This window comes from Haemorhous mexicanus, chromosome 20 (assembly GCF_027477595.1).
Source record: "Haemorhous mexicanus isolate bHaeMex1 chromosome 20, bHaeMex1.pri, whole genome shotgun sequence".
Taxonomy (NCBI): Eukaryota; Metazoa; Chordata; class Aves; order Passeriformes; family Fringillidae; genus Haemorhous; species Haemorhous mexicanus.
The window spans coordinates 1,766,821-1,787,573 of NC_082360.1; the positions used below are offsets into that span (position 1 = coordinate 1,766,821).

The window sequence follows — 20,753 nt, forward strand, 5'->3', positions numbered from 1 at the left end:
CAAACAAACAAACAAACAAACAAACAAACAAACAAACGATGTTCTGAGAGTCAAATTAACATTTTTTCATGCCTTTAGCAAGCTTTTTAGAATGTGAGCTGTCTCAGTTCATTATGCAGTGCTTCCCCCACCACAGGCACTGAGACATCCTCAGCATCTCCCCACCAGCTCATGGTTCAGGCAGTGCCGTGTGTCTCCAGGAGAGGGAGTTTGTGCTTCGTCTCGTTCTCCAAGCCCTTGCACAGCAATAAACATAAAGGCAAAATGCAGATTTTTCCTCTCCTTGTTCCTCAGAGCACTCACTCCATCTTTCCATGGGCCCCTTACCTCGCTCAAAGCAATGGCCACATGTGATTTGTGTCAGGAGTCGAAGGAAAATGGAGTTGTTTTAAAAGCAGCACCTATGTGTTAACAGAATCATGGAATCATTCAGGCTGGGAAAGCCCTCCCAGACCACTGAGTCCAGCCTGATCCCCACCTTGTCCCCAGCCCAGAGCACTCAGTGCCACCTCCAGGAATTCCTTGGACCCCTCCAGGGACGGGCACTCCAACCCTCCCTGGGCATTTCCAAGACCTGAGCTCCCTTTCCATGGGGAAATTCCTGCTGTGCCCACCCTGAGGCCGTTCCCTCTCCTCCTGTCCCTGTTCCCTGGGAGCACAGCCCGACCCCCCCGGCTGTCCCCTCCTGTCAGGAGTTGTGCAAAGCCACAAAGGCCCCCTGAGCCTCCGTTTCTCCAGGCTGAGCCCCTCCTGGATCTCCAGACTCTTCCCCAGCTCTGTTCCCTTCCCTGGACACACCCCTTGTGTGTCCTTTCCTGTCCTGAGTGTCCCAGAGCTGTCCCCAGCACTGGAGGTGCCCCAGCAGCACCAGCACAGGAGGAACCCCCAGTTCAGAGGCCTGAGCCCTTCATTTATACTCACCTGGCCCCCAAAGGAGAGACAGGGCTGGGATGAAGGCCAGGGGAAGTCATGCCAGAGCATTCGTGGAAATACTCAGCTCCAAGTGCTCCTGACAGAACAGGTGATGATGCACATCTGCATTCCACCTGCTTGGCTCCAGGCAGGGATGGGTCTGAGCTCCTCCAAACCTCAGAGCTGCTCTTGGAGCTCCCCAGACACACAATGACCACAACAGAGCTTGCTGAAACTCTAAAAAGCACCTCAGCCATGCCAGTGGGTACAAAGGTGAGAGGCAGTGGTGTGAGGTGCCAGTCTGGGCCACCAAGCACAGACAGTGGCCAGTGGCTCCAGGTCTTCTGGGAGGCTGATCCAAACATTGGCTCCTGAGCCCTGGCACTGAGCAGGGACACCAGGGTAGCCCAAGAGCCTGGGTGCTGGTTCTGAGGGAGAGCCAGAGCTGAGCTGTGCTCACCTGGCCGTGATGCCCAAAGGAAAATTCCCAGCCTGGAGAAAGCCACCACACTCCAAGGAGTGCTGGAGTTGTCCAAGGGCTGTCAGAGCAGTAGCAGAGGCTCTGTGCAGCATTGGATCACGTTGGAGACACCAGCAGCATCTGGGACGAGGGTGGATTTTTTCTGTGCTGCCTCAGCAGTGACACAGTGACATTGGGATCCTCGGTGAGGGCAGTGAAGTGTCCACGGGCAGGAGAGAGTCCAGAGGGAGAATGGAGCATGAGTTCAACAAGGAGCAGTTGAGAGGGACTGAAATGTCCATAAATACATTCCCTCCCAGGGAAGGACTGTCCCTGGTGTGTGCTCAGATTTTCTTCCTTCACCAAAGGAGGCATCTTGGATTCTGACTGAAGAGTGAGGATAGCAAGTGACCCAAAAATCTCCAAAGTATTGTGCTGGCAACAAAAAGCTCCAGAAAAAGCCTTGGTGTGGTGGGAACACAGAATTTAGGCAAACTGACAAGGCTTGGGCTATGTGAAGCTTTCACACTGTGCATCTCTGCACAGCAAGAGCTTCTTCAGCTCCGTTTGTCTTCCTGCCTTCCCTTCTCTGGACACAACTGTCACCTCCAAGTGTGAGACCCTGCAAGAGCTGGGGCCAGGTGATCCACCCATTCCCAGCTATTCCTGATCCATGGGCAGGGATCCCTGCAGGGTGCTCTGCTCTCCCTCTCTGGGCTGGGCACTCCTGGACTGTCCCATCCAGCCCAGAGGAGCAGGACAGGCGCTCGTGACCAGCTCCTCTCCCCAGCACTCCTCCTTCCCACTGGGGCTGCTGGGCTCCAGCTCTGCCCTCTTGACTGGGCAGATTCCAAACCCTCCACAGCTTCCAGGCAGAAGAGACCTCCCAGCACCAGGACTTACCCAGGAGTCTGAGACCATCTGGGTTCTGCAGACCTTGCAACCACCAGAGCTGCCCCTTCCCTGGAGGGTGGGCACAGCCACCTGCCCTCCTGACAGGGACAAGGTGTCCTGAGCCACCAGGACCTCCCCGTGCTGCAAACACTGCTTGCCTGACAGGTGCCCAAACACAGAGGGCCCAGCAGAATTCCAGAGAGACAAAACACATCCAGAGCTCCCTTCACCTCCTTCATTTGGCACAAGCAGATGTGAAGGTCGCTTTCTTCTTCCACCTGGAGGCCAGGCCTGGAAGGCAGGTGTTCCACAGCTCTTAGGGAACCTTCCCCTTCACATCTGACCTTACAAAATTAAAATAACAAGGTCACAGTCGCATCTTAGTTTTATTACAACTGACCTGCAGGCAAAAGGATAGAACTATTACATAAACACTCTGATCCATGTAGAATAGCTTAAACAGAGGAGGAAGTCAAACCAGGTGACCGGATAAAATATTCAGAAGCTCTTTGAAGCAGTTATGTTCCTGAGCTTCATTTTACAGACAATAAGGCAACATCCCTGCACATCAGCTTTTTGATATTTTACATTTTTTTTCTATGGTACAAGAAAAAAAAAATAATAACCAGAATTCACAATGTACAGTTCTTACACTATTTTCACAGCTTCTGAACACTATACACCTTTTTTTTTCTTTTTTTTTATTAGATACATTGCAATAAATGGTGCACCCTTAATAATTTATAATAATCTGTGTTGAATAGGCTAAACCTGTCCTGTACAGCCACCTGGGCAGGAGCCCCTCACCCCTGTCACTGGCAGCTCAAAGCTTTGCATTTCCATTGCCAGCAAACTGCTCCTGGGCTGGAGGTGGGATGGCACCAGAGCACAGACCCAGCCATCCCAACAGGGCAGGGCAATGCAGTCCCGTGGGTTTTGGGAGGTTCCATCTCAGTGCTGCCCCTCTGAGAGGCTTTTGGGTTCCCTGTTGCTGGGAGGAGTCAGACTTTGACACCAAAGGGAGGGTGAAGCCCCACTGTGGCTGCCCTTCCTGGGTCTGGGTCTCTTCATCCCCTCAGCCAGCACCCCTGGGGACCTGGAGCACCTGCAGTCCCACTCCAGGGGCTGAAGGCTGGAGAGAGGAATCAGCTCCACGGGGATTTGCCTGAGAAAGGCTCTGGGCTGGGGACAGAATGGCTGCTTTAGACAGGCATGGTCTGACTGATCTTTATGCAGGAGGCACCAGAGCTGTCAGGAGGAGCAGGGACTGCAGAAACCTCTGCCTTGCCTGAGGAGCTGCCCAGGAGGAACTCAGTCCAGGAAGGGCAGCACCAAGGGAGCCCAGAGTGCCAGCAGGAGCCCAGGACGTGTCACCTCCGTGGCAGACAGACACCAGCTGTGTCCAGGGCCTCAGCTCTCCTTCCCAGCTGGGATGTGCTGCTTGGTCTTCACTCAGCCTCGGGCTGCTTTGCACACCACGGTGGCTTTGGTGGATGTGGGGAGCCCTTCCCTGGGGATCCTGCCAGCACCACGGTCTTTTCATTCCTCTGTGTCCAGGCTTGCTGCTGAGCTCTGATGGGAGGCTGCTCTAACACTGACCAAGCACCTAAATCAGCTCAGAACAGAAAGCAGAGACCCTGCAGCCTCCATTTTATCCCTGGTGTGCTACTAAACACCTGAAAACTGCAGCAATTTGGGGGGGGAAAAAAAGGGGGTTGGAAAAATTAATCTTTGAAAAATATGTCAATTAAGCAAACAGAAAAGCCTGATGTGCTGTTTCACTTAGGAGAGGACAAGATGACAGCTTGCTTGGCCTTGCTTGGCCAGCTGAGAGGAGTTGGATGCTCCTTCACCTCATCTCCTGCACCCCACAGTCTCAGAGAGGTTTGCTCAGGGTGCAGCACCAGAGGCTGTGGAGGTCCCAGAGGAGGTTCAGTCTCCAGGTGATGGTGGTGAAGTGTCTCCAGCAAGCTCAGCAGGGTGTGGTGGGCACAGAGCCCCGTGGCAGCCAGGGCCACCCCTCCATCCTGCCTGCAGCAGCAAGGAGGAAGAGCTCAGGTTTGGAGTGGGACTCCAGAGCTCAGGGACATTGGCTGGGAGGGCTGGGCTGTGCCACAGGTGCAAGCAGCAGGGCTGAGGACAGCAGGGACACGAGAAACACTGGCCAGGACTCACAGCCATCAGCTGGTGGCCCACTGAAGCAGCTGCAGCCTCTGTGGATGGCACTGGGGGAAGGCAAAGCAAAGCCAGTGGGTGGTGAGCACTGTGCACTATAAACCAGGTCAACAAGCAGGTTAAATTCAATCAAGTAGTTTAATAATTCTTCAGGTCAAAGGTCTTATCTTACCAGGTAACAATTTACAGGACACCTAGTTAAGAGTGAAGAGTGGCTGGCTTGGTAAAAGGAGGAAGAATACATTATGTCCCATCTCAATAGTTTAATGTTAGCCTCTTTCAACGCAACATATTTTTGGTAAAGACATATTCACTATATTTAACATGATCTCTTTTTAACAGGAAGTTCAGCTGAGCACACTGTCCCCAGAAAGTACACTGCGACTGTAAAGCAACAGAATTTCATAGCAGTAAATCTATTGCACTTTGTGAAGAATAAAATTCTCCTTTGCCTTTTCAGCTCCAGAAGGCAAAGCATCTCGTTGGTTAAGCAAGTTCTTCTCCCTCCAGGCAAAGTCTCTTAATGTTCAGACAGACAACGCCTAACTTTTGTTTGTTTGCTTTTTATTATTACTTGAAACAACAATTGGAAGAGTTTGAGAGAAAAATCTTTCCAGTAGCTGCTGAGGAGTCTCCAAGTTTTGAGTCTAGAAATGAATTTTAGGTGCTATCCAATCACAGTCAACAAATATATGTACTTATTTCCACATTTCATGAATATGTCCACAAAAGAGCAAGATGAGGTCTCTCTGTGACCAACACTAACACTGTGTGATCAGGTATTACAGGGATGCACTTTATATGTGACAACAGTATACAGACAGGATGGAAATAACACCAATATTATTGCACATGGTGTCTGGGCGAGCATTAAAAACACTGCAATATGTGATGAAAATTCTTTACAGCTTGTTTTCTCTCAGCCCTTTTTCTAGAGTTTGATGTAGCAGCAGTATCAATCCACGTACATTGGAGAGCTGGGAGTTGCTGGCATTTGATCCAGGATTTTACAAACATAGCATGCAACATCCACTGTGCGTTCCTCATACATCAGGATGAAGGGATGTTTCTGGAAGCAGATAAAAAACCAACAAAGTTATGGTCACCCTCCTGGCACGAGCCCCTCAGATAAAAAACTGAGCAGGGGAATTTGCCTGGTGCAAGAACATGCTTTGTGGTGGCTGTAGGGCACCAGGACACAGCCTGGCCCATGGCTTTTCCACCTTGGGAATCCATGTCTTGAACAGGGGAGGTTACTGAGGCAGGACAGGACTGCAGAGTTCAGGAGCTGCCAGGCAGGAGGCAGTGAGGGTGCAGGACCAGCAGCTCCTCTGCAGCACTGACATTTCCTGAAATCCTTTCAGGAGAGGTTTCATCAGCATGGTCACAGTGGGGAGAGTGACAGGAGTGACAGGGAGTGCCCTGCAGAGGTCAAACCCAAGCTCTGCTCTCCTGAGCCCCCCCCTCTGCTCTGCCCAGCAGGCAGCACTGGCCAGAGCCAGGTCAGAGCAGCTGGGACACCACACCAGGGAGGTTCTGGGCCAGGACAGCAGGCAAATCCCTTTCACATCAGGTGATGTGAAACCCCAGGGCTGACTGTGGTACCAGAGCCTCCAAGAGGTGCCCTCCAGGTGCCCAGAGCTCCCTGAAGTTGCCACATGTGACTGATCCAAGCCAAAAGCATTGCTGCTCTCTCCTTTAGCACCCCCCCACAGACAGGCCCTGCTGCTGCCCAACTCCAGGGCTCTGCTCCTTCAGATCTCACTTCTGCCTGAGCCCAGCCCTGTGTGAACTGTGTGTTGGAGGCATTGAAAGATGCAGCACTGAGAACTCACCAGAAGCTCTTTGTACTTTGGCCTTTTGGACTCGTCCTTTGTAAGGCTAAAGAAAGCATGAAGATAATTAGGAGAATGTGGGATCAGGGTAAATGTTACAGACATCAAATACAAACTTTTACAGGACATGATGCTGTCACAGTGGGACACACCACCTCTGGTTTTCTGGAAAACCCATCCTTGCACTGTGAGTGACCACAGGAGTAACCCCCATCCCAGCTGTGCAGGCTGGGGCTGACACAAACTTCCTGCCATGGAAACTTTCCTCCTTACCATGTCTCCTCTCTCTAGCACAGCCTCTCAGAGGTTTTCTCCTAATTCCTTTCATGAAGAGCAGTTTCCAAGGTCTGCCCTTCAGTCCCACACAGATCCAAACCACTAAAATGTGAGAGCTCCTGCCCCTTATGCTACTGCAGGAATGTGAAAAGAAGCCAGGAAGTGCTGGGCACAGGACCCCTGCCAAACACCAGCCAACAAAAGGAGCCAACCCCCAGTGCTTGCAGCAGCACACACTTACCACAAGTTGACGAAGTTGATGAAGCTTGGGGAAAACTCCCTTTCCTCTGAGTTACTCAGCTGTGGTGGGTCTCCTTTCACTACTTGTGTCAACTGGTCAAACACACTGTTCCACTTGGGGTAGGGGAATCGCCCCGTGGCCAGCTCGTACTGCAGGGAGACAGCAACAGCACCAGGCAGGTTTACATCAGGGAAGCTCAGTCAGGGGAAAAAAAAATGTCTGCAACAACGTGAAACCCCCCAGAAGGAAGATTGAGATGAGATTTTTTATCCTATTCCCTGTATGATTCTAAGTAGAAGGAAGGTTTTACCCAGCAGTAAGTTCTGCTGCCTGTGTGAGGGGCATGGCCAGATTTACCCTGACCAGGCTTCTGTGCTGGCCATGTCTGATCCTCCACTGACTATAAATTAAACCAGAGTGGGAGAGTAAAATTCTCCAAACCCTCCCTAAAGCATCCTAACAAGCACTGGAAAAAATGCATAATGAGAATGACACAATCATGTGATATCTCAGGTTGGAGAGGACCCATAAGGATCCCTGAATCTAACTCCAGGATCATGAAAATGAGTTTTTTTAAACATCAGTGGTGAGAACAAAAGCTACTGGTTCATACTTGGCTGCTTCTGCTTTCTCTTCTGCTTCACAACCTGAAGAAAGTAAGGGCTTCTCACTGAGTGCAGCTAGCAGTGCTGTGGTTAAGCCAGTGAGGAACCACAATCCCAGAATCCAGGATGAACCAAAGTCTCTGTGAAGCCAAAGCACAGCAGCTGCCAAAGGTTTATTCACACAGGCTGGGTGCTCTGCTCTGGACCACCACACTCAGCACCCTCACCTCAGATTCTGAACACAAAATTCATTTACAACCCAACACCTCTGTCACTGTCATATTTTCTGAAAAATCGCTTCGCCAGGATTTCTTCTCCTGGGAAGCTGAGAAGCCTCAGAGAAAAATGTAAATAATAATTATCTGATTGCTTCTCCTGTGTTTGCTGCTTTGGAGTGTGGTCTGGAGATTGTTTACCAACTGCTCATTGTTGGATTGGTTTCATATGAATTGTTTTAACTTAATGGCCAATCACAGCCAGCTGTGTCGAGGCTCTGAGAAGTCACGGGTTTTCATTATCACTCTTGTTAAGCCTTCTGTCTGTATCTTTTCTCTATTCTTTAGTATAGTATTCTTTTATATAATATAATATCATAGAATAATAGATTAGCCTTCTAAAAACATGGAGTCAGATTCACTCATTTCTTCCTCATCCTGGAGACCCTGCAAACTCAACACACCTCTTCCCTGCTCCCATCCAAACACAGCCGCAGGGGCTCAGGAGAACCTGAACATGGAAAGCCCCCAGGCTGTTGCTGAGGCAGGGATGCCCACTGGGAGCACAGCACAGGAAGGAGCTGGGCTGTGCTGCCCCTGGCACAGAGCAGTGCCCACTCACCAATGTGATGCCCAAGCTCCAGACGTCGGAGCGCACGTCGTAGCCCTGCCGCGAGGCGCTGGGGTCTATCCGCTCTGGCTGAAACGGCAACAAGGAGCTGTCAGGCTCTGGGCCATGCAGGGAGCAAGGAGAAGCATCTGCAAAGCTAGAGAGAACCCTGAGCCTGGCACTGCTCCAAGCAAAACCTGTGCTCAGGGCAGCCATCCAACCCCAGCAGAGAAACAGCTCAAGGAATCACTAAAGCACTGATTGTATGGAGGTGTTGTGTAAAAGGTGATCAGAAATGGCAACTCATCACAGTCCAATGCTTCGGGGGTTTTTCCTTTTGCAAAAATACCTTGAATAATTGTGACTGTCTTATTTATTTCGTTTTGTTCAACTTTGGGATGTCTTTAGCACAAAGTCTCACTTTCTCTGTTTTGACACCCAAGGGATCAGAAGAACTGGAATCAACATCTCATCCACCACCCTGGGGAGTGAGGCTTAGCAGCATCTACCAGAACTCCTCTCCCCAGTCAGCTACTAAGAAACTATTAAAAACAATGTGCTTTAAGAAAAGCTCCTCTGAACAAGGTTTCAGTCACCCCTTGAAGGCAACTACAATGCTACAAGGTTTTAAGACATCCAAAATGTCCCACATAAAAAGCAACACTGAGCCTGACATGGGTGATTCACACCTAAGAACAGGTTATCCAGAGAGCTGAGCCAGCAAAAAACATCTTTATGCCTTGCATGTCATCTTTATGAGAAACCTCAGTCTGCCTTTAGTTAAAAATATAATAATTAACATGTCAAAAGAAACAGCCTCTCATTCAGTTTTGACTACAACAATAATAAAGATACCTGCATGGCAATAAATCTTAAATTATGGGGTACAGGAAATACTCTGAAAGCCCTGGTTGCTTTGTAAGCTACATTTTAATACAATTTCATGGCAGACACAGCTGAGAAGTGCAGTAGCAGGTGGCCCAGCCCTGAACCCTACTGGGGACTCACCATGATGTCTGGGAGCTGCCACCAGGGATGGATCAGCTCAGAACACACCAAATTCCAGGGATGCTGGCCTGGCCAGTGCTGTGACCCACAGGGATGTGCCACAGCAGAGCAAGCTGCCAGGCTGCAGATGAAGGAGGGAACTGCATGGGAGGAGCCCAGCTGCCCAGAGGGACTGGTGGGATGGGTGGCACTGGTGAGACACAGCTGGTTGTCTCAGGAACCCAAGAAGGGCACCCTGCTCCTGTGAGCAAACAGAGCAACAGGGGTTTGGCCCTAGAGCATGGGGGCACAGTTAAAGGGAAAGCAGGACAGACCAAAATAAATCCCATCTAAATACAGAGCAGGAAGAATGCTGAGAATTTTCCATGTAGATCACATGGGAGCAATTAACACCAAGGAAGGAAGAAGAGTCACCATGTCACATTCTGGGGACCTGGAGGGCTGCAGACAAAGCCTGGCTCAGGCCAGGTGTCCTCCTGATGCCAAGTGCAAGCAGGAAAGGAAATGCCTGAGGTGGAGACCCATCTCTGGATGTGCTGATGGGGTGAAGGGACAGGGGATGGATGCATCAGAGAAGGGTACAGGCTGCCATGGGGCTTCTCCAGTTCAGTGTCCACCTGAGCACCAGTATCTTGACTGAAAAATGAGCAGTGGGCACCACAGATCCTCCCTCTATTCCAAACCCCAGCTATACAAACAGCCATACATGGCCTGATCTCTGCCTGAACCACCTGAGCAGAGGACATCCAGCTGGCCCTGACAGCAATGCCAGCACCAACTGTCCACCTTCACCAGGGAGAAGTGAGAAGCCACAGTTTGCAGCCAGAGGCTCCAGGCTGACCTGGGAAAAGGACCTGAATGACCAAGGATGGAGGTGACACCATCACACTCCACTCCTGTGGAGCTCTGGAAGGAGCAGAGCAGGACATCCATCCTCACAATGGCTGGGTCTGCCACTCCACCCCTGCCTAAACCAAGCCCTTCCAGTCTCACCCTTCCTCTCTGACATGGGCACTGGGTCCACTGGGGCACTCAGAAGGGAAAAAGCAGTAATGACACAAAGGCCACCAGCTCCAGCTGGCACACAGAGCCCACCCCCAGCAGCATCCCCACAGCCAGGGGCAAGGCAGGGAGCACAGGGAGCAGCACTCAGGGAGGATGGAGGGGTGGCCAGGAGCACCCACTGCTGGGTGAGGGCTGTGGAACCTCACCTGGAGCAAACCCCCAGAGCTGGCACCAGCACAGGGCAGGGGCGAGGAGGGCTCAGAACAGCCCAGGCTGCTCCAGGGGCCAGAGACTGCCTGGGAACTCAGTCCTGCCTTCCTTTCCTCCAGAGAACACGAGGTACCCACACTCAGAGGCCTTTGCCCACTGTGACAATTGCAGGGGAACTGAAAGCCAAAAGCAAAACAACCTCCCAGCAGCACAGCTCCAAGGCTGAGGCGCCGCTCGCTGTGACAGCTCCAACAATTTTGGTTCAAGCCCACAGCACTGGCTTGGCAGCTGGGCATGGCTCCTGCTGCCTCCTCAGAGCACTCACAGCCAGACTGGCTGACATCCAGTGTCATTGTTACCAACAGCTCCATGGGGACCAGGCTCCTTCAGGGGCAATGCCATGGGGTTGGTGAGCCTTGCAAAACGAGACCCTATCATCCAGCAGCCCTAAGGAGAGCCTCCCTGGCTGAGCACACCTACTACTCTTGGCCTATTTTACACTAAAAAAATACTATTTTCCTTCTGAAAGGAGTGTAGCAGCCTGATTCCTTCCCAGGTATATCCAGTTGGATCACAGCATCCCTTCAGCCATCAGCCTCTGCTGGCTTGGAGAAATATCTGGCAGATGTGCCTGCACACTGGGGACATCTCCCCATTTCCCAGGCTCCCTGGTACGTGGAAATCCTGATGTACTTGGAAAGGAGTCACTGAGGCTGCAGAGCAGCAGGGAAGAAGCCAATCATCTCCCACATCACTTGCCAGCTGCTGGCTGCCCCACAAAACCTGTGCCCTGCCAAGGCTCTGAAAATCACAAACTGAACTGCAACACTTTTGCTCACTTAAAAGTCCACCCAAGTCTGGAGCTGCCGATGGAGCTGCACAAATCAGAGTGCACACAGACAGAGAGACAGACAGGAGAGAGGAAAACTAAAGGGCTATGGAAGCACTCACCCACCACATCCCAGGGGAAAGGGAGCACTGCAGCTACTTACAGACATCTCAGTCATCTCATTAACTGTCATTACAGTCATCTCAGGAACTGTCATGGCATACTACACCAACAGCCTGAGCAGAAATGACCACCCACCCATGGCTCAAAGAAAAATCAGAGTCAGGACAGACAGGTTTTGCCTTGGACACCACAGTCAGAGAAAAGCCATCTGAGAGCCATGGCCTGGGCCAGGTGGGAACCACGCCTTGGAAGAGAGATATTTTCCTTTTTTCTACTTGGTGGTAGATAAAAAGAGTTCAGAAAACAGTATTTTTCAGCATACAGAGCCATAAATATGTAACAAAAATTAAAGACAGGCACTAAAATGAAAGTTATACGAACAGCAGCAGGCACAGCTCCCTGCACAATGTACCCTTGGCTCATGTGAGAACAGAAGATGCACTTTCAAAGCACCCTGAAGCACTGCAGTGTTTAAAACCTTCAGACAGCTTCCAAAATCACCACTACAGCTTTTCACTCTGGAGGGGGAGGGCAGCAAACAAGCAGGACAGACTCCCAGGAGCCACAACTCAGCCCCAGCAATTTCCACGCAGCTGCTCTGCTACTGCTGCTCTCCAAAATCACATTCTCCTGGAATGAAGTTCTGGCACACTTTGGAATTAAAGTGGTTTACAAAAATCACTGTAATTCTGCTCTGCAATAACTCCTGTGACATAATCTTACCAGAGCAAATGGATTTCTTGCAGACCAAGACAAATCCACACTCTGACAGCCCTGCTTCCCTGGGCAATGGTGTTTTGGAGCTGCTGGAAGGCACAGAGCTCCTCTCCATTCCAGCACCACAGCCCTAGCAGCAGCAGAGGAACCCAGCAAAAACCCAGGAATTTGGACCCTTTGCCACAGCCTGGATGACACTGCCACAGCAGATCCAGAGCTCAGTTTCATCCAGGAAAGGGCTGCTCATCCCACAGGCTGATCACAGGGAGGGAGGGAGTGTTGGGGAAGATGAAACAGGAAAGCCTTATCAATATGATTACCTGGCAAAAGATTTTGAGAATATGGAAACTGTAAGTGAGATTGAAATGAAAGCAAGCTCTGAGATCCCTCAGTTACTGAACACCTGGAAAACAATGGCATGGCCAGCTGAAGGTAATCCCCTTGTGATGGAACAACACCCTCTGCTTGCAGGCAGCTCCAAGGGTCAGAGCAGACCCTGCTAGCTTGGCAGAAGGGGTCCATAGAGGAGGTTTTTAGGGTTTAAAACTCCTGCAAAGAGTAGTTTTTAGGGTTTCCAAAGAGCAGTTTTTAGGCTTAGCAGAAGGGGTCCAAAGAGGAGTTTTTAGGGTTTAAAATGTAACACAGTAGGGTAATGTAATGATTCTTATAGGCTGTATGTAAATGCTATAGGATTTGTATCTTGTATTAGATTAGCTAGTGAGAATTAGAATATTCAGCACAGAAGAGGATTTATGGTATTGTAACGGGAACCTCACACTCTCATCCTCTTCACCACACTCTTGCCTTCTCTCTTTACTTCTCTTTACATGTCCAAGCTGTGACTGGCACTCCCAGCAGGGCCCTGCACCCAGGCCCTTTGCAATAACCCCCAAGTTCCAAGCCCTGGCTTCAGAGATCTCTGGTCTCCATCCCTCCTGACCGTCCCACCCCCAGGGCTCCTACAGAGATCCCCCAGAGCCCACCCCACTCACCGCCATGTACGGCCGGCACCCTGCATCCCGCGTTTTGGCAATGGAGTCCACGAGCTGTCCGCTAATGCCAAAGTCACAGAGTTTAATATTCCCATTTCTGTCCAGAAGAATATTGGAAGGTTTGATGTCTGCAGGGGGAAGAAATTTAAACCAGTAAGTCACGGCTGGAGGTTTCAATTTCAAGCAGAGCAGCTGCAGGGGATGGAGGGCGGCAGTGCTGCGCCGTCGCCGTCACCCTTGGCGCTGGATCCTGCAGGGGAGCACGAGGGGATGGAGCCAGCCCCGGAGGTGCCACGTGCCCAAAGGCAGCAGCAGATGCCCAACCACCCTGAAATGACACTTACATGGAAAAATCACAGGCTGAAGGGGCAAGAGAACAGGCACTGGGACACTTGTTCAAAACCTGCACTCAGACTCGCAGCGGTACAGGTGCTGTGTTTACACTTGGAGTGAACCAAAGGCCACTAACAACTCTTGCAATTATTTTAACAGACAAGAAGAAAAAGACATGAAGTTAAAAAAAGATACTAAGAACTCACCTCTGTGAATGATTTTCAAGTTTTCTTTTAAGTGGTTTAGTGCTTTCACAGTCTAGGAAAGAAAACAGATGAAAAATAAGCAGATGTTGTAAGAAGCCTGTGATTATTACATTTTTGGAACGCCAATAACAGAGGTAAAAAACATTTCATTCATTGAGATATCAATGCTGTAATATGCCATGTAATAAAACATTTTTTTCTCAACCTTTTTTGCAAACAAAAGGCGTTAGAAGAGAGGGTATGGGCTTAAGTGAACACTCATCCCTTGGGACCTGCAAAGATCTGGGAGAGGGGAGCAAGAAGTGGAGCCAGAACAATCTCTGATGTTAATTATCCTCAGCAACAACTTATTTCAAGCCCTATGCTATATTTTTTTTCAGCAGGTCACAACTGTTTCAATTACCTGGCTTTTCATTAGACCAGAACTTCCAGGTTATATCAAGAAAACATCAGCCAAGTTCTCCAGTGCTTTTGGAGCCTGTGCACAAAACTGCCAAAGATTCTCTGGTCTAGGCTGGTGCCTGTGCTGCTGGTGCTCACATTCAAGCAGACAGAGCAGAAAGATGGTCCTGGGGTCTGTTTATGAACTGATTACTGACCCCAGGACCTCTGTTTACACCATCCAACATGCTGTGGAAAAGTCATGAGCACCCAGAAGAACCATTCCCAGTGTGGTGCAAACAGCAGCAGCAATTCTGCTCCACAGACCAACCAGCTTTTTCACATGGAGTGGGATCTGAACAAGGATCTGAACTTTTTGATTATCTTCAACAAAAATAAGTCTTTAACAAAATACTCACAGCTAAAGTGATTTTGCCTAAGATTTCTTCTGGAATAACATCATCTAATACACTATATACATATTTGTAAAACTTATCAAACGAGGTAGACATGAGCTCCATACAGATCCAACAGTCACCCTGGAAAGAGAAAAGAATGTGTGTTACTACTGAGATAAAAATGAGAAATACAAATCCAGAGAGCACACAGAGATCCACTGAATCCTGTGAAATACATAAACAGCAACATGCATTTGATAGAAAGGATGGAATTCAGCTTGATCAGTTTTAGCAATAAAAGACTTGCTCCCATTCACAGCAGAGGAATTTACCTGCCCAGGTCACACCTGACATTAGAGTTTAGTTGCATGAACCCAGATGAATCCAAGCCTCTGGAGTGTTTTGCTCTCCAGAAGGCTGCAGGCACAGTGGAACAGCCAGAAGAGGGGAGCTGCTTTCCCAGGAAGGGCTGTGTGGCTGAGGAAGAAGACTTTGGGCAGCTCCAGCTTACACTGCTCATTTGGCATCAGACTTTTCACATCAGCTCAAGGCAGAGCAGGAGCTGATGTCTTCCAACTCAAGGGCTACTACAAGCCTGAGCACAGAAAACTCTCACTGCACCCAAAAAAAGCAGAAGATGGAGTAAGTGACAGACATGGAAGCAGGGACATCACAGTGAAAGAGGCCAGAGCTGCAGAGCAGGATAAGGGCCTGACCAGCACACTTCAGGGGGCCTGGAAAAAGGTGAACCTGGGCTGCTACAGACCACAGGTTGGCTATGGGTGACTAAGGAACTGTTCAGATTTAAACTACAGAAATGAAATTGGGCAATACATGTAGAAGATGTCTCTTTTCTGCATTAGCAACAAAGGCAAAGTGCAGATGCAGCACTTGCATACGATGGAGAGTGGCTCAGAACAAGTAACATGACTCCAGTGGCAGTGATGTGCATAAATCAAGTGAGACTGGAAGCCCACCAGAGCTTTATGAGCTGTCTGTAGTGAGAGCAGCCTCTCTCTCATGGACTGGTTCTACTGGCCACAGATCATTCAAAAACTGCTTCTGTTTTGATTAGATTTATAAAAAATGGGGACAGGGCTATATTCCTGGGCTATGGTACTGAGACTGTGGGGGACTGGAGTGGTTCCAGAGAGCCAGAATGCCACTGACCACTGCAGCCCTGAACTTATGTCCAGCTGCACCAGTACTGTGAGTGGCTCCACTGCCCAGGTTACAACAGTAAAACTGTTTGGACACTAAAACAAACCAAGTGAACAACACTGAGCAGAGCCATTATCACAACCAAGGCTTCACATGGACTCTGCATCACAGGCTGGGATGGGTATGGTACTGAAACCTTAAAGAAGTACAACAAATTTCTATCCAATGGTAATTTTTAAGCATTAAAAAAATCCCTTTTATGATCAAAAACACTCAAGGAAAGACCTGGTTTACTGGTGTCCTGAAGTAGATGCCATGCAGAACTCCTGAATGAAGGCATTTATTGGTCTGGTAATATAAAAACCTACCTGCCCTACATGAATTCATGTCAGCAAGATCAATGGAAAAAGATAACAGACCTTTTCCACTCTGCAGCATCCTTAAGGCTGGTGGCAAGATCCAAAACTCTACAGGCTAACTCTTCCTGGGACTTGGGAGAGCCTTATCTGTTGGCAAACTGGTGAATTTTAACAGGAAGAAAAAGGAAGACTGGCTGGGGGCTCAGCTGTCTTCCTGACCAAGAAGTGCTGATGCACATGGGCAAGTCCTGCTCCACTGTGAACTGTGAGGACAAAACCACTAATGGAAGTTTGACTTTACATTCTGCCTCTTAAGTCAGGTTGATTTCTGATCATAAAATGACAAAAGAAGAGCTTTAATTTTCTCTTCCTGTTAGAGCTATTCTTCCAAAGACTCTGTTTTAGTTCTTATTGGGTATTAGATTACCAGATATTTATGCACATCTCGTAGACATTCCAAAAAAAAGGTCCAGGAACACCCTGTGCATTTAATTCAAAATATCTCTGTCCAGGACAGACACAAAAGCTGCTTCACAAGCAATGGACATGCTTCAGCTTCTCAATGCAGAGAATTCCCACTGACGAGGGAGCAGGTGTCACAAGGATGTCACCCATCTGGAGAGCAGCTCACCAGGAAAGGACCTGTGGCTCCAGGTGGACATTAAATTGAACACGAGCCTACAATCCATCTTTGCTGGGCTGAAGGAACACAGCACGGGGCAAAGCATCACCAGCAGGTGGAGGGAGGTGATCCTTCCCCTTGATCCAGCAATGGTGAGGCACACCTGGAGTGCTGTGACCAGTGCTGGGCTCCCCAGTGCAAGAGAGACTCCAGCAAAGGGCAGCTAAGATGACTGAGGAACAGGAGCATCTTCCCCATGAGAAAGGCTGATAAAAAACCAGGACTGCTCAGCCTGGAGAAGCTTCAGGGGAACCTCATCAACCTAAGGGGAAGCTGCACAGGGGATGGAGCCAGGTTTGCTCAGTGGGGCTGAGGACACAAGCAGGACACACAGGAGGTTCCCTCTGAGCATGAGGAAACACTTTTTGTGAGGGGGGTTTATCACTGGCACAGGCTGCCCCAGGAGACTGTGGAGACTCTATCCCTGGAGAGATTCAAAAGCTACTTGGACACAATCCTGGTCAAGTGGCCCCACTTGATCATGGGGGTTGGGAAAGGTGACCTCAGGGGTCCCTGCAGAGACAGCCAGCTCTTCATGCAGCTACATCAGTGAGAGAGACTGACAAATGTCACCACCACCACCACCATATATTTACAAGGCACACAGGACACTTTTCCTACAGACCAGGGACTGACAACAGGGACAGATGTGCTGAGGAACGGCAGCACAACCAAGGATTTCCATAAAAACAGTGTGAGGTGCATCAACAGCAAAGAGATGAAACTGAGCAAGGCTGTGTCAGCAATTCACACCAGCCCAGCACTGTGCTACCAACACATCCATCCCAGCTCTTCTCTCCTGCCAGCAGAAGCTCCCCATGGGCTGATTTACCCAGCTTCCTAGGCATGTTCTGCAACTTGCAATGAATTTTTCATTGAATAATTTTATCAAGTATTGAACTTATTGGTTTAAACTTGGCTCAACTACACTTGCACTGTGTAGGAGTCACTCCTGAGATTCCAAGTCAGATAAGGCTTCTTTTCTCTTCCCCTCTTACGGAGAAACACAATCAGAACAGGCATTTGAAGAGTCACTGGTGTGGTCATGGAAACTACCCAAACATTCCCAGCTTTACAGGTACTGTTTCAAACCAGAGCAGCTGTAAAGCTTGTAGCAGACAGGCAAGAAAAGAAGACCTTTTTTTTTTTCCTCAGACTAAAAAACCTCTCAAAACAGCAATGCTCAGGGCCAAAGTCTTGGGGGTCCCAGTGCAGCCCTGTGGGCTCAGCCCACAGCTCCTCTCTTCTCACAAGGAAAGACTCAAGTGAAATATTTGCAGAACCCCTGTCAACCAACTTTTAAATTTTTTTTTCCCCCATCTATCAAGTACAGCCTTGAGAGGAAACACATGAGCACGAGACCCTCTACAATCAGATCTCTGATGGCTGATGTGGACAGCTCTGTGTGCACTAGCAGGACTCTGGGCTCTCCTGGGTGCAGTATAGAAAAACCAGCTGGTCTCCTGGGGCCTGGGGGAACCCCCACAAAGTTCAACCAGTGTAAGGTCCTGCACTTGGGTCAGGGCACTCACCAGTAAAAGGATGATGGGATTTACAGCAGCCCTGAGGAGAAGGACTGGGAGATACTGGTGGATGAAAAATTGGACATGAGCTGGTAGCCCATGGTGGCTTTACCAAAAAGCCAACCATGGTGCACTGAAGCCCCTGATTCCATGCATAGACTGAAACACTGTCTTTTACTTTTTCAGCTTTGCTCATTTCATTGACCAGGCAATTTAATCTCACCTAGTGGGTGAGAATGAGCTGAAGCCAAGTCCTGTACCTGGCAATCAAGCTGTGCTTGTTGCACTGTTACACATTCCATCACATGCACAGACATACAGGGACAGAAATGTCCCTCCTGACTGCAGAACAGGCAGCAAATGATGAAGGTTCAGGTGCTGCCTGCTGAGGGACAAGCAGGACCCAGAGAAGACTCTCCTGTCACAAAATGTAGAACAAGCAAGAGAAGGTGCAGCTACAGAAATTTGTGTGTAGTATTTCCTGCCTTTCCAAATCAAACTGCAGGTACTCACAGAGGCTGCCACAGGAACTTGTGTTCACAGCTACTTCCCTGACTGCAACCTGGGACACCTGTCTGGCTACAAAATAAGACCTTGCATAATTTAATCCAATTTTTGGTTTAGTATTCCCAACTGTCAGGATCCCAGAGCTTAGCTCTGCCCCTCCACATCAAAGACTCCCTGTTGTGGAAGGCTGCCTGCCTTCCCTTTGTGCCAGCTGTCCTGCTGCTTCTCCTGGAGCTGCCTGGATCCTGCCAACCCTCTGACTGCCCCATCTGCCTGTTAAACTCCTGTAGAGAGGCTCACATGGAGTCTGTCACCTCTTAGGAGCAGGCAAAGAAGATTTCTCACTGGTTGCTCCATCCATAGCTGAATCCCAGCTCAGAGCAGGGAATCCCAAAAGGATTTCCTTACTTTTCACCTTGAAATGCTTTGTTTTATATAGTTTGCTGCAGATTTCCTGAGAGAGTTCTGGTCTTTACCCATGTCCCACAAGCTCTTACGCCTCAGGGGATGGTGCAGCAGTGACCTGAATCTCTCACAGTTATTTGAGAACAGATCTGACAAGGAGACTGGGGGGCCAGACAGATCCAAACATCCTGGTGAAATTCTTTTTTTCCCTTCCTGTGCTTCTCTGGTGCCATACTTTGCTATCCTTAAAATATTAAGATTCTACTTAATACTGGAACAAGTAATTAATAGGACAAGACAGAAAATGCTATGGAAGCCTCCCAGCTCACCCTGGGTACCCCTGAGGAAGGTGACTTGGAGCATCCCTAGGCAGTGAGGGACCAAGGAGAGGGGAAAGGCTGCTTTCATCTCTGAAGCAAATGTTGAAGGGGAAAAAGGGGATTTCACTCCAACCAGAGCAATGCCACTGAACCTTCCCCAGACAGAGCATGCAAGGAGCCCTGGGAGCCCTGCCTGGCTGCAGGATGATCAGATTTTGGACATGACAAAGAATGCAGCCAAGCCAACATCTGAGTGCTGATTAGAGTAAGTTTTTATGTTTATGTATTTACATTTACACCCTGGGATGTGTCCAGAGCTGAAGGGAGGTGAGAGGCTTGCACAGCTCTGAGTGTTGCTCATCAGCATCTGGTAAGACACTGTTTTGTCCACAGACCTTTCCTCATACCAGCTGACAGCCTTGTCACCTTTGTCTCAGCAAAGCTGGAAATTTCCAGCCAAGCTGAGGCTCCACACATGGTAGGAGCTTGTACTGTGTGACCATGGACAATGCCTGCTGGTCCAAAATGGCTCTGTGCTCAAAAAGATCAGAAAAAGCATGGGAAAAGGAATGATTATTATGCTTATTTTAGAAAATGAGATTTAAAGCTAGAGGAGTTACCTGGCAAAATTACAGAGGCAGACTCTCTAGAAGCAGGAATTAAATATTCACACAGTTTTGGGTTTTACCTACAACACTGACCTCTCTCTAAATGTTTTCCAGTAAAACCCCACAAGACTCTGCACAGGCTGCTATGTCTGATAATCCCCAAAGACCACCTGCAGCCCTTAGGTCTCTATTTCCCTCCTTCCCTTGAGGAGAGGTACTGGATTTGTCCTGAAGTAAAGGAAAACAGGCAAGGGCTCCATGTCTGTCCCCCTACACTGTGGCAGTTTCAACAACAGAGCAATTACAGGAGCAGGGATAATCCAAGCCTGCAGAGGAAATACAGCAGGAAGGAGAAGCGGCAGTCAGATTTCAACATTCATTTTCTCCAAAACTCCTGTTGCAAAGGGACCAAATGCTTGCTCAGAAGTGCCCAGACACCTGGGTCTCCTGGCTAAACACCCTTGAGTAAAAGTGGAGAAACCTAACTTAAACCAACTTCCTCCTCCTTAGCACGAATTTAAAATTACAAAGGGGAAAAAGCAAGGTAAAACCCAAACTCTGCTGCAAGTGAAGCAAGTCGGGGGTGCCCACCTCTCTGAAGAGCGCGCCATAAAACTGAACAATGTAGGGGCAGTCACTGCTTCTCATCACCACATCAAGGTCCATCAGAAGCTGCTTCTGCTCCTTCTCATCCACTGTCGACCGAATTCTCTGAAAGAGGAAGAGTGGCAGAGACTTCATCACTTCCATGCCATTACTGCAT

The 20,753-nt window shown here is 49.2% G+C and overlaps 1 protein-coding gene across 2 annotated transcripts in view; it reads right to left on the minus strand.

Annotated features, from left to right (window-relative positions):
- Positions 1-4,560: 4,560 nt before the first annotated feature.
- MAP2K4 (mitogen-activated protein kinase kinase 4) overlaps positions 4,561-20,753 on the minus strand; it is a 62,647-nt gene continuing 46,454 nt past the window's right edge. For both annotated transcript variants that reach the window (XM_059864218.1, XM_059864219.1), the window contains exons 4-11: positions 20,582-20,701; positions 14,447-14,566; positions 13,647-13,698; positions 13,108-13,235; positions 8,236-8,313; positions 6,794-6,942; positions 6,277-6,322; positions 4,561-5,510 (exon numbers count right to left, since the gene is read on the minus strand). In XM_059864218.1, the coding sequence (XP_059720201.1) occupies positions 5,397-5,510; positions 6,277-6,322; positions 6,794-6,942; positions 8,236-8,313; positions 13,108-13,235; positions 13,647-13,698; positions 14,447-14,566; positions 20,582-20,701 (807 nt within the window). In that variant the 3' untranslated portion in view covers positions 4,561-5,396. The remainder of the gene's footprint in view (positions 5,511-6,276; positions 6,323-6,793; positions 6,943-8,235; positions 8,314-13,107; positions 13,236-13,646; positions 13,699-14,446; positions 14,567-20,581; positions 20,702-20,753) is intronic.